The sequence below is a fragment of the Narcine bancroftii genome, chromosome 12, assembly GCF_036971445.1.
Source record: "Narcine bancroftii isolate sNarBan1 chromosome 12, sNarBan1.hap1, whole genome shotgun sequence".
Classification (NCBI taxonomy): domain Eukaryota; kingdom Metazoa; phylum Chordata; class Chondrichthyes; order Torpediniformes; family Narcinidae; genus Narcine; species Narcine bancroftii.
Genome location: NC_091480.1, coordinates 80737350 through 80750318, shown reverse-complemented (window position 1 = coordinate 80750318; position 12969 = coordinate 80737350). Strand labels below are relative to the sequence as shown.

General features: G+C 41.1%; 1 protein-coding gene across 1 annotated transcript in view; it reads right to left on the bottom strand.

Moving 5' to 3' along the window:
- aclya (ATP citrate lyase a) overlaps positions 1-12969 on the bottom strand; it is a 68644-nt gene that overhangs the window by 37376 nt on the left and 18299 nt on the right. The window contains exons 5-12 of the mRNA XM_069907124.1: positions 11530-11720; positions 9530-9609; positions 8560-8690; positions 7262-7380; positions 6679-6815; positions 5248-5309; positions 3947-4064; positions 1693-1847 (exon numbers count right to left, since the gene is read on the bottom strand). Of these exons, the coding sequence (XP_069763225.1) occupies positions 1693-1847; positions 3947-4064; positions 5248-5309; positions 6679-6815; positions 7262-7380; positions 8560-8690; positions 9530-9609; positions 11530-11720 (993 nt within the window). The remainder of the gene's footprint in view (positions 1-1692; positions 1848-3946; positions 4065-5247; positions 5310-6678; positions 6816-7261; positions 7381-8559; positions 8691-9529; positions 9610-11529; positions 11721-12969) is intronic.

Genomic DNA, 12969 nt, shown 5'->3' with positions numbered 1-12969 from the left:
GAGAAAACACCCATCTGTAAAGGTGGCGGTTCTTTGCCCCTACACCTAAAGATTTACCTCTCTGAATACGCCATGGACAGCTCTGAGGTGCCGATTCCAACCCTTCTGGGAAAAGGATAATCAGCAGAGCACTGTGCTCTCCGCCTGACCTGAATGTACAGCTGGGCTGATAATGCCAGCCCGCCACCCCTCCCCCCACCCACCCCCCCTCCCCCCACCCACCCCCTCCCCCCACCCACCCCCCTCCCCCCACCCCCCTCCCCCCACCCCCCTCCCCCCACCCACCCCCCTCCCCCCACCCACCCCCCTCCCCCCACCCACCCCCCTCCCCCCACCCACCCCCCTCCCCCCACCCACCCCCCTCCCCCCACCCACCCCTCTCCCCCCACCCACCCCCTCTCCCTCCATGACCCCCTCATCAAGGGCAGTGGGCAGGAGCTGTCAGGAGCACTCGGTGGAGGCTGTGACAGCCTCACCATCCCACTTTGGCCTTTGGGGCCGCTCTCTGTGGCTCAAAACATGGCAGAGAAATGGCCGTCTTCCCTATCTGTAATCCCCATGCACCTGGAACTGTTCTGGGAAAGACAGAGCAGTATCAGCTGCATGGGGGATTATGGGTAGGGAAGATGGCCATTGTTTTGCTGCGTAGTTATGAAGGGTGGTGCTACAGCACCAGTTGCCCAGCCTCCATTGGCGAGAGCACTACGAGGTGCCTCCGATATGAATGTGACGTTGAGGCAGCCTTTTAGGGTTGTTGTCTGAAAGGTAAGATTTCAGTTTTCGATCCGCTCTTGTAACCAACCTCCAGGCAGAGGCCTGACATGAAATGGCCTACTGAGAGGGTGTCCCCTGCAATCCAAGGGGTCACCCTCTCAGTGCTGGTTAGTCCTGTTCAATACAGGACTAACCAGCAAACTTCAGATCAGCTGCACCTCAAAGCAGGTAGTGTAAAATAAAATGCGTAGAGTATAATGTTACAGAGGAAAAAGTTCAGTCAAAACACAGAGCACACAAAACAAAGCTTTCCACTATATCTCGGTACATGTGACAGTAAACAATTCCATTTCAAAAGTAACAAGAATGGTAAACGTTGATGAACCAACATTAGTCCTGCATTTCAAACCTGCCAGACCCAGGTTTTTCCCCCCATCATACCAGAACTTTAGAAAGTTTTATGGGACTGAAGTTTAATTACACAACTGATAAGGGCAATTCCTTCCTTCCCTCTCTGCTTTCTCTCACATTGTACCACAGCAAGAGAGTGAAGGAGAAATTTCATCAGGCTAAATGTGAATAGGGAAAAGGCAAAAGAACAAATAGAGCAAGACAACAGGAATTTATTCAAAGTGAAGGAAATTCCTGCTAAAGAAATTAAACTATGTGCAGCAATGCAGATGGTGTCAATGAAGACAGTGAAGATGACAGTAATAAAGTATTGGGAGAAACCTGTTTCGACGCTGTAAAACTCTATTACTTCAATCGCACCTTCATAGTTGAAAAGAAGCCTGTTTCTATTGCTCCTTTCCCTACCCACTGTTTATAATAATTCAAAATCCAATAAACAGAGCCACAAATTTAAAATGACTATACACCACCATTTCAAAACCTATGCAACTGGCTGATATGAAGCCCATCATTCAAGATGCTTCCCATTCTGGCAACATCTCTGGGTTTCAAGCTGATCTTACTTACCGAAGGACTGCCACTGGCATTCAACAGGAAATTGGCAGTGTGGGCCGCCATAGGTGGCTGATCAGGAATGCTTCGCTGGCCAAGTGCCATCCCCACAATTGCAGTCATGTGTGTTTCTGTACCAAAAACATGGATTGGAATTCCAGTTGTCTTTCCTGCAGATGGAGGTTACAAAAAAAGGGATGAGATACAGTAGAACTGGACGAAACAATATTATGCACATATTACAGTCAAAGGACTCAAATCATCCATGTCAATCAAGCTGCCCTCCTGAGCTAATCCGATTGCACTGTGTTTAGCCCACATTCCTGTAAACCTTTCCTATTCATGTAAATTAGTTTATTATTATCATACAATTGAAAAGTACAACTGCACAAAAAGGCATTCTTCAGGCCTCAGTGTAAAAACATGCATTATAGACATAGAACATATATTTATGTGATTTATAAGCAGTACATATATAAAAATAAAGTTAAATAATAGTAGACACTTGAGAGATTGTTCGAGCAGTTCATCAGTCATTCAGCATTCTCACTGCCTGAGGGAAGAAGCTGTTTCTCAGCCTGGTGGTTCTGGCTCTCATACTCCCTGTATCTCTTTCTCAATTGCAATGATATCGATGGTAAAGATGTATCTGTACAAATAGCTTTTAAATTATTCACTTGAACTTGCCTCTACCAATTCCTCTGACAGCTTATTCAATATACCGTTCCCACCATGCTCTGTGGAAAATGTTGCCCTTCAGATTCCCTTTAAATCTTCCCCCTCTCATCTTAAAGACACACACTCTAGTTTTAGACTCGCCTAACCAGGGAAAAATACAATGACTGTTCACCTCATCAATGCCGCCCCCCACAATTTTATAAACATCCCCAAGATCATCCAGCATCCATTGCTCCAGGGGAAAAAGTTTCATCCTATTCATTCTCTCCTGATAACCCAACCCCTCCAGTTTCAGTAACATCCTCCTGAATCTTCACTGCAACCTTTCCAGCTTGATGAGAACCTTCCAGTAATTGGACAACCAAACTGCACTCAATACTCCACTGTCGTCAAGTACTCTTTCAAACTTCTACAGGCTGCACAGTGGAAAGTATAGTGACTTGTTGCATCACAGTCTGGTTTGCCCTGGGATGCAGAAGGCTGCAGCAAGAAGCAAACACAGCCAACTCACAGGCTCCAACCTCCCATCAATTGAAGGCAGATATGCGAGGAGCTGCCTCAAGAAGACAGCCAATAACATAAAGGAACTCCATCACCCTGGACACAATCTCTCCTCAATGCTCCCTTCAGCCTGAAGTCTAGCACCTTGCGGTTCAAGAAAAGAGCCAATGCTAACAGGCTCTTGAACCTCCCTAACTAGAAATTACTCTGGGACTGCAAAAAGACACAACTGCATCATTTAATTTGCGAAACATTTTTTTGCACTTACTGCAACTACAATTATGAATATTATCTTTTATATTCATTATCTCTTTCTGTACTAGGGTAATCAAATGTATACTATGTATTTTGTTCACACACACACACACACACACACACACACACACACACACACACACACACACACACACACACACACACACACACACACACACACACACACACACACACACACACACACACACACACACACACACACACACACACACACACACACACACACACACACCTGGTTATCACTAAATCTCACCAATGACCTGCTTCCAGGGAACAATGTAGTTCTCTCTAATCTTCAACACTCCCCACAGTCCTGCCATTCACTTTGCCAAAATGTCAATTAAAATTCCATCTTCATGATGACAACTAGATTCTGTCATTCATTTTCAAATCAAATGGGTCACACAACAGCAATAAGTTCATGAAGACAGGTTTAAATAGTGGGAGGAAAAGTATTTCCCTATTCTACATTTTCTGCCGTAAAAGCCTGTGCCAAGTGGAGAAGGTGAAGGATCAAGGCAAGGTTGCAGTTTCTCCCCCACCCCTTTCATAGGTTTGCTCTTCTCACACAGTGATTAAAATCTCTAGATACCAAAATCATTAGGGCAATGTCACAAGCAGTCTCTTACTTGCAAAGTGAGCCAAATTTATGATCTATTTAATAATTTATGGTTGGAAACCAATATGCTGAAATTTTACTGCAAAGTATCCAAGACTTACCCTACTAATACATAATTATATACTAAATACATGAGTGGGAACGAGCACAACATTCTACAAATAAGTTAAATAAAATGTGGACAAAACTACTCACCAACTTCACCCATGACACGGAGTCCCTCTTGGTAATTAGGTCCCCCCCTTCTTACAAAAATGGAGACATTATGATTCTGAAGAGGGGTCTGGAAATCCTTGATTGCACGTACTATGCCCTAGGAAGGAAAACAAAGACCCTTCATCAGAATCTATTGACAAAGGGTCTTGCGCCCAAAATGCCAATTATTCCTCTTTCCACAGACACTATTTGACCTGTTGGCATTTCCAACATTTTCTATTTTTGTTTCAGTTTTTCAGCATTTGTAGCTTCTCAGTCCATAAGACTGCGAAACAGCTTTCGACTATTCAGCCCATTGAGTCGACTCTGCCATTTAAATCATGGGGCTGAAGTATTTGATTTCCTGTATTCTCTAGAGTTTAGAAGAATAACATTAAACCCTAAAATTCTTGTAGGGTTTGGCTGGATCAATGAAAGGTGAATGTTTCCTCTGGCAGGGAACTTTAGAAACATGTGTCACCCCTTTGGATCTTTAGTTCTCTACCCCAGGCTACTACAGAGGCTCAGTGAGTTCAAAAGAGTGGCCAACAGATCCTAAAATACAAAAGGAATCGAGAGAAGTGCAGGACTATGGCAATGAAGGAAAAGATTAGCCATGTTCTTGACCGAACCATGGAGCAAGTTTATGGCCCATTCCTGCTCCTAGCTCTTGTTACTTTGAGAGTCAAAAATGTTTGGGACTTAACTCTTAGGGTTTTCTTGAGGCGAGTCTTTCAACATTCAAGGACAGGAAGGGAATTGATTGACCATGATGAAAAGACTGACGAGTCAATTTTGAACCACTTGGAACATCAGCAAACCAGCCCCACCATGATGATTTAAAAGAGCCTGTTGTTGGACCTACTTAAAGGCTGAGGACTGTAGGAGACTTCCAATGCTCTCCATATGGTCAGTGGGCTTCTTTCACCAACACCTTTGAAGTTTATCAGCACAATTTGGTTCTGGATTCTTGTAATTAGCTTAAAGGGTAATATTTGTAACCAAGAAAATAACAGAATATAAAATGGGATTAAACTTCAAAAATTAGATCCAATAAGAAATAAAAAGTATGTGGCCCAATGATCCCATGAGAACATGAAGATACCCTGGAACAGCAGGAGTCAATGCCCTGGATACACCAAAAGCAAAATAATGGGAAATTAATTATTGGTTTATTTCTGATGAATAGTTAAACAGAAGTAAAATCACCTCATCTTATTTATACAATAAAACCAATCTCTCAGCAGAACTATCTTGGCATCAAAATAGTGCCAATTCAAATGAGATTGATAAAACATTACCTTAAAGGTTGCTGCAACATTTGTGAAGTTAGCGATGCTGCCCCCAATAATAAGGATTTTTCCTGAATATAGTAGAAAACATTTACTCAGACAAGATGCGGCACTCAAAAAGAAGAAAATTAAACATGACCATACAATATTACAGCTGAGTACAGAAAATGTATTAAAGTGCTGCAATTTGTTAAGGAGATGGATTCTGATTCAGGAGAAAATGATGGAATTATATGATGAGAGAAAACCATTTGGTGTGATGGTATAGGTCATGGGGTAGAGGCTTTACCAATACCAATTGTGAAATCGAGAGAGAAGCAGGGAAGCCAAAGACTTTAACACTTCAGCAGAGACTAATGTGACAGTGGCCAGAATCATACTGATAGTGGTAGATGACAGAGGAGTGGTTTTTTTAGGCCCACATTTAATCATCTATAACTTGTAAACATAGGGGCCAGCACAGCCATGATCACACAGGGACAGGGGACAATGCAGCCATGGTCTGGGCATTAATGCAGAGGGTGGATAGGGATTGCCTGCCATTAGCACATATATGGAAACTAATTGTTAACCAAGTATAAAGCTTTTAATACAAACGTTTATAGCAATGAACCTTGCCAGGTTCCAGGAGCAGGGGAGCAGAGATTAATTTTTTGTGCTCCTCCGTGATGCCCTACTGCTCAGCTGTCCCACCTACCAGCTCGGTTTAGGTTTCATAGAGATCTATGCACAAGATTGTGAAGCCCATGCAACCTCTGGGGGAACAGATGATCAATTCTGGGCACCAGAGTGGGAGAATCCTCTTGCCAAGGAGAGCCTGGGACAGGATCCTTCAGGGTACAGGACCACAGCGGCATACTAGTGGAAGGCTAAGCAACCAAAGGACTCAAAGCAGCTTGTGGGAACAGGCGACCGGCTTTGGGGGAAACCTAGTTATTGAGACCAGGATTTGAGGGTGCTGATGGTGAGCAGAGCTCTAGAAGATCACCAGGTGCCAGCAGCTTCTCAAGTTGCACTGGGACTTCGGATCAGAGGCCAAGGATGGTGACTTGATGCCTCAAGCTCAGGTTCACCACTAGAACCTGCAGCTACAGAGGTAATGGGAGCACAGAAAGTGGCAGCGTCGGAGAAGTTGGTGGGATTCATGGGTACGGTATCTCTGAAGGGACCATTTTTATAGTGTTGGCTCTGTACGCCTTTAGAACAAACAAAGCAAAACAAAATTTGTGTATCTTTATGTACAGTCAATAATGGAATAAACAAATCTTGAAAGGGGAAAGCAGAGAATATGTTAGGATTTATTAGATATTTAGTGCAAACAAGTGATTGAAAACAGGAGACAGCAGTGCCAGGGTGATGGGCTCAGTTATAGACCTGTTTCCTTTGGACTATACAACTCTGCTACCTCTATCAGTGGACATCATTCCTCATTGGTCTCACCTTCGGAATGCTGCTCTCTAGTCATTAGAGCTAGAATTGTCTTTGCGTAGTCATAGGTCTGTTGCTCACTTGGGGCACCAGAGTATTCACCATAATTTGCTAGTTCGTTTACTCCACCAAGGTCACAGATTGTATCACTGCAATGAGAGGATCAGTAAAACAAAACTGTCTACACGTTTCTTCTTTACAAATAATCAAAGGAAGAAAGAATTTTTGTAGCATAAACATTTCTCCTTTCCACATCAATCACACAATTGTGCACTAGGTGTCTTGTTAACAAGGCCTGAACCAACCAACTTTGGTCAGCATTCACATTTATTCAGAAAACTCTTTATTCACTGGTAACAGACATTGTGACCAAATAAAACACCTTCAAACTAGACGAGATCAGATTCCCGAAAGGGTTTCATTTTTCAAGAATTGTGAGCAGATTCAGCAATTAAATCTTAATCAAAAACAAGAACCATGTGTGCAAGTGCTTATAAAGAGAAAGGGTAATGAAGTGGAGGTTTACAATGAGTATGATTAAAGGACGTCCTCAGACTTAATACTTTGGTTGAGTGTAATATGGAGTACATCACACCTGTACACAACAGAAGCACCTCCCCCAGCCACCATGGTCCAGATCCTGCCCTTGGGATTGAGAATAGTCAGCTTCAAACTGGCTCCACTCTTTGCATCAAGATCGGCAATATACGCTTCCTGTAATAGCAACATCACCAAAATAGTTAAATTTATCTACCCCTAAATATGGCCAAATGAGGAAAAAGTGTATTAAAATATATATTAAATTATTATTATTGTGAATATGCACCATGGTCCAGAGAAAACGTGTTTCATCAGGTTGTACAAGTACAGTCAAATGAGAGTGAACTTGAAATAGGCAACAGGTTTAATAGAGGAGCAAAAGCCACAAACCACAAAGTTGCCACAAAGTCCTGGGCCCTTCCTGCTTGCTTACTATTCCACAGCCAACTTTTTCCAGTTAATTTAGTTTAGTCCTACAGCACAGTTACAAGCCCTTTTGGGCCTCAAGCCCTGCCACCCAATTACACCCAATTGACCTACAACCCCTGTATGTTTTTAATGGCGGGAGGAAACCGAAGCCCCAGGGTAAACTCACGCAGACATTGGGAGAACGTACAAACTCCTTACAGACAGCACGGGATATTAACCCCCAGTCCCGATCGCTGCCACTGTAACAGCATTGTGCTAACCGTGCCACCCATATCTGAAGTGTTAACTGTTTTATAAAGAAAGACTTCTTTCATCTGTAATTCTGTTTGAGCTGTGAACTATTTAATTTTAATCTATACATGTACAGCCTCAAAGATCAAAAATGAAACCAGACTGGGTCCAATGGATGAAGCACCGATGTGACATTTTCACTCAAGCTGTTAAGTAATGCATTTTTCTATAAAGCAATAAAAGGCAATTAATCTTCCAGGAAATTAGGTTGTTTAAAAATCTCTGCATTTTGTCAGTCCACCGCACATAAATGATCAACTGAGTCATCAGCTGGACGTCAAATTCATGAGGTGAGTTTTGCGGTGCGATTTAGACTGCAGGATTCCCCCGAAAAGTAGTAGGGGTCTTACAGGATAAACCGTGGTGTAGGAATTTACTAAAAATTCCTGCACTTTCCTTTTTACACTACCCACGTAATGGCAAATTTTGTTGATTGTGCTGTTACATTCCTGCAGTCTAAAAACAACTATTGGCTGCATTTCACAAAGGATGAACCAAGTCAATCACACAAATCTTTCATAGTTCTAGAACAATGGGATGCATCAAAAAGGTAGCAAAATTGGAGATCTTATTTAACATTCCCAGGTTTACAATATACTCAGATTTGGAAAAAAAATGTGCCAAGATACTTGCCTCAGGGTAAGCTTCTCTCCCAAAAGGTGGTGGGAAATCCACATCTCCCCATTTACTTTTGCAGATGTAATCAGCTGTGGCATCTATCTTTGCTGCCATATCCAAAACAAATATGCCAGCATCTGTTGCAACTGCAGTAGATTGACAAGAGGGAAGAGAAATTCACAAATGAACAATAAGGCATGTCCAGAGAGCATACACCTCTCTAGGCATCAGTATCCATACAAAATGCAGAAAATCTACGTTCCACACAAGGAAAAGCCTTCTCATTGCTTTTCACCACCTTGCTCATCTTCTCTCCCCATCTTTTACCAAGAGCATCTTGAATTTCAGAAAAAGATACTATGAAAGGCTCATAGAGAAAAGTGAGCAATAATGAGCAAAGGATAGTTTGGAATCGGGCAGGAACTGGAATCTGGTTTATTTAAAACTACAACAAATTATATTCTCACTGCAAGAAATTATTCATATGTTGTTTTTGTCCACCATGATAGGACAGGTTGTTGGCTGGCGAACAAAATCATCAATGGATACAATTAAACAATGCAAGATTTCTCAATTACAGACTAGTTGACTGCCACCAATCCAATCATGTTCCAATTCAATACAGAAGGGAACACCAGAATTTTAAGATTTCCACTTACAAACTCTGATAATACAAGAATAAAAGGCAATTAATCTTCCAAGAAATTAGGTTGTTTAAAATTCTCTGCAGTTTGTCAGTCCACCGCACATAAATGATCAACTGCATATCTAGGATTTTTCATTAGAACTTTTCATTTTTACAAGGTATCAGACATTATGCCATGGGTAGTTTTGCTAGGTTCTGCCATCACCAACAAAGTCTAAATGCATTTGGATAAGATCTTATTACACCTAATTTGATTACCAACCAGGATTTACCACATCCATCAACTTGCCTTGTCATTATGCAGGATAATGTTATTTATTGTGAATTTTTTTTATTTACCTAATGGATTAATCTCCAGGTATGTAAAGAAGAGATCCTCATATAGTGTGAAAAGTCCAACAACAAAAGATGCCAGAATGCTGCAAAAATCAAAACAATTGTTAAAGTCACATAAAAAGCACTGTTAACAAACAATGCATGACACTAAAAAAAATTGACAAAGGGGAGGGGAAGAGAGAAAGGATGAGGACCAGGAAGAGATGAGAGAGGGTGCAAGATGGAGAGCAGGAGCCAAGTGGGTGGGAAGAAGGGCTGATGTGTGCAAAGAGAGGGGGGATGATGGGTTCATGCACAAGGGTACAGGAATGAGGTCATGTGAGAGGGGAGCTCCAAATTAATTTGACACAAGCTGAGATCATATGACCAAATGCAATTATTGCACATTTATCATGGGTTTAGTTTGAAATATTCTGCTCAAATGAGTTAGAATTAACTGCAAACAGAACACAAATGTTGAAAGATGACTTGATGATGTAAAATGACCTCTAAAGCAAGAGAGCATAGATTTAATGTGAGAGAGGATTTAAAAGGGGTGCATGGGTGGTAGGCATGTGGGACAAACTGTCCAAGGAAGTGGTAGAGGTGGGTACAATTAAAATATTTAAAAGATATTTAGACAGTTGCATTGGAATAGAAAGGTTTAGAGAGTGTATGGTCTAAATGCAGGTACATTGGACTTGATCAACAGGCAAAAAAAGAAAAATAAATTAAAAAATTATAAAATGAATAATAAAGTAACAGGTAAAAATAGCCACGTTTAAAATTGTAAAAGTAAATATTCTCTTCAGTAACACATAAATCTTTGGTGAAGATAGGAGCAAATTTTCAGCCAGCAGAGAGCCTTGGTCGTGTTTTGCTCATACCAGCTGTTTGAATAAAGTTGTGTGAAAAAGCAATGGCGTCACCCAAGTTGAAGAGCTAGTTGATGCCACTCACTGTTGGGGTGACTCTTTTAAAGTGTTTCCTTATCCCTGTTTAGCAAGAGCCACCCTGGTCAGAGGTGTAAACTTTGGGGAGGTAGGATGGGGAGGTAGGATTAATTATCTATAATGTTATTATTCGTCATTCAGGCAGCTCTGTGAAGGGGAAGAACCTACAGATTAGATGTTAAATGTTTTCAAAGACTGTGACTGCAAATAAATGCTTTAAGGTTTATATATTCATGCAAGTGAAATTTGTTCAGTGTAAGTACAGTATATAATTTTTTTTGTCTTTTAAACTGTTTATTCTTGATGGAGGCATTGTTAGAGCAAGTATCAAGCAGCCAGATGTAAATTTATCTGGCACCTATCAATCCCCACAGTTGCCAGATACCAGGAGTTTTACTGTAATACTGTTTAGATGGTAAATATCATCCAGGAAATAAAACTTACCCACTTATCAATGAAATGGAGCAATGATATCTTTATATCCACGAGGTGCTCAGTTTGGTGTTACCCAAAATCTCCACTTATGCCCTCACTATTGCATTGGAGCATTATACCAGATTTTGAGCCCAGTTTCTCTGGAATGTGAACCCCGAAGTTGAACCCACAAACTAGTAACTCAGTACTTGTGCTCCTACTTATCATGGGATTAAGTAGATCAGTTGTCAAGACTTCTGGATCACAGATCTGGAAAGACTAATGTGAATCCTTCCACGGCAGTCAGGCAATTTAGATTCAAGTAATCAAAGCTGAAAATTATTAAAAAAAACAATGCTGGTCTTGGTCACATGGTGAAGATGGGAAAACGCATGATCCTTCAGTGAGTAACCTATTCTGCATTATTTGCTACCCAGACCCATCAATGTGATTTGTTAAATGCCTCCAAGGACTAGAAAAGCTGGGACAACTAGTAATGTTTACATTCCATGAATAAATGAAACAAAATCCCAAAGGGAGTCCATTCTTTAAGTTTCTGTTCAATATCCAAGAACAAAAATTACTAAATGGGATACATCAATTCTGGCTGTACACAGATGTACAGAAAGGGGAAATTTTTAAGTAAGTATTGGTTACCTTATCTTATGTACAGGCACATGCTGCAGGAGGCGGTCACAGACATCCTGCTCACTCAGCTTTCCATCAACTTCCACAAGCAATTTGCAGGCTTTGGAGTCAACATCACCAACATCCACTCCACCCTCATGATGGAACAGCACATAATCACCTTCCCGGGCAGCATAAATGCAAACGTAAAACTCTTCCTCCTGGATAAAAAGCACAGAAATTTAAAAATAAGCTCAATATCGGTTTTCTGCAGTTGAGGAGATTAAAGACTGAGAATTTCGAGATGATTCAAATGTTAAGAGCATCTGGTCTGGTCAGGGCAAAAAAAACTATTTCCTCTGAACTAGGCCTTGCAGGCCGTTATCAAGTTGCACAAAGTTCCACAACGGTGTAAGGAAACTCACTCTCAAAAGACTAATTACTGGAAGTCATTAGATTTCAAAAAAAGGTGATTCAGGAAACTAAATGGCTGGAACATGCATCATCAGAAGATTGCACATATGTAGGGCTAAAAGAAAAAAAAAGGACATTTTCCTTCAGCAGAATTGTTGTCCACTCAAAAGAAAGTTCAGGAAAAAGAGCAAGACAATGAACCTTGATCCTGTTTCGCCAATGAGAATGTAGCTGACAAACAGTAAACCCCTGGCATCCAGAATTCAAGCAATCTCAAAAAACCAGCAAAAAAGAGGAAAATACATTTTGAAAATTAAAATAAGAATAGGTAAAAAAAATGCAAGTTTAAAACTGTAGTAACATATAAACCTTTGGGTGAAATATTCAGCCAGCGGAGTGTCTTGATCATGTTTTGCTCATAGCAGCTGTTTGAATAAAGTTGCATTAAACAGCAAAGGCGTCACCCAGGATGAAGAGCTGGCTGATGCCACTCACCGTTGGGATGGCTCTCTTAAAGTGTCTCCTTATCCCTGCTTAGTAAGTCACCCAGTCAGAGGCTTTATCAGTTACTTGGGGGGGGGGGGTGGGGGAGGGTTAATTATCTATCATGTCATCGTTTGTCTTTCGTAGAGGGGGAGGAACCTGCGGATGTAGCGACGGTTAAATATTTTCAAAGAATGTGACTGAAAATAAAGTAAAATGCTTTAAGATTTATAGATTCATGCAAGTGAAGTTTGTTCAGTGCAAGCACAGTAGAGTATTTTTGTCTTTTAAACTGTTTATTCTTAATGCAGGTGTCATTAGGCATTGTAAAAGTAAGTCTACCAATCCCCATAGGTGCTGGATACCACCTGCTCTACTGTATATACAATCTTCACTTACCCATCTTCCTCATGTTAATGATCTGATTGGTATCCAGACATAAACTGATCTCTATCTTGGTCATACTTAATAAGAGAATATTCAAAGCTCACTGCAGGGAAGAATTCCAAATATTTCACAATCATCAAGTAAATAAATTTATTTCAGTCTACATGATTGACAGTAACCTGGGAT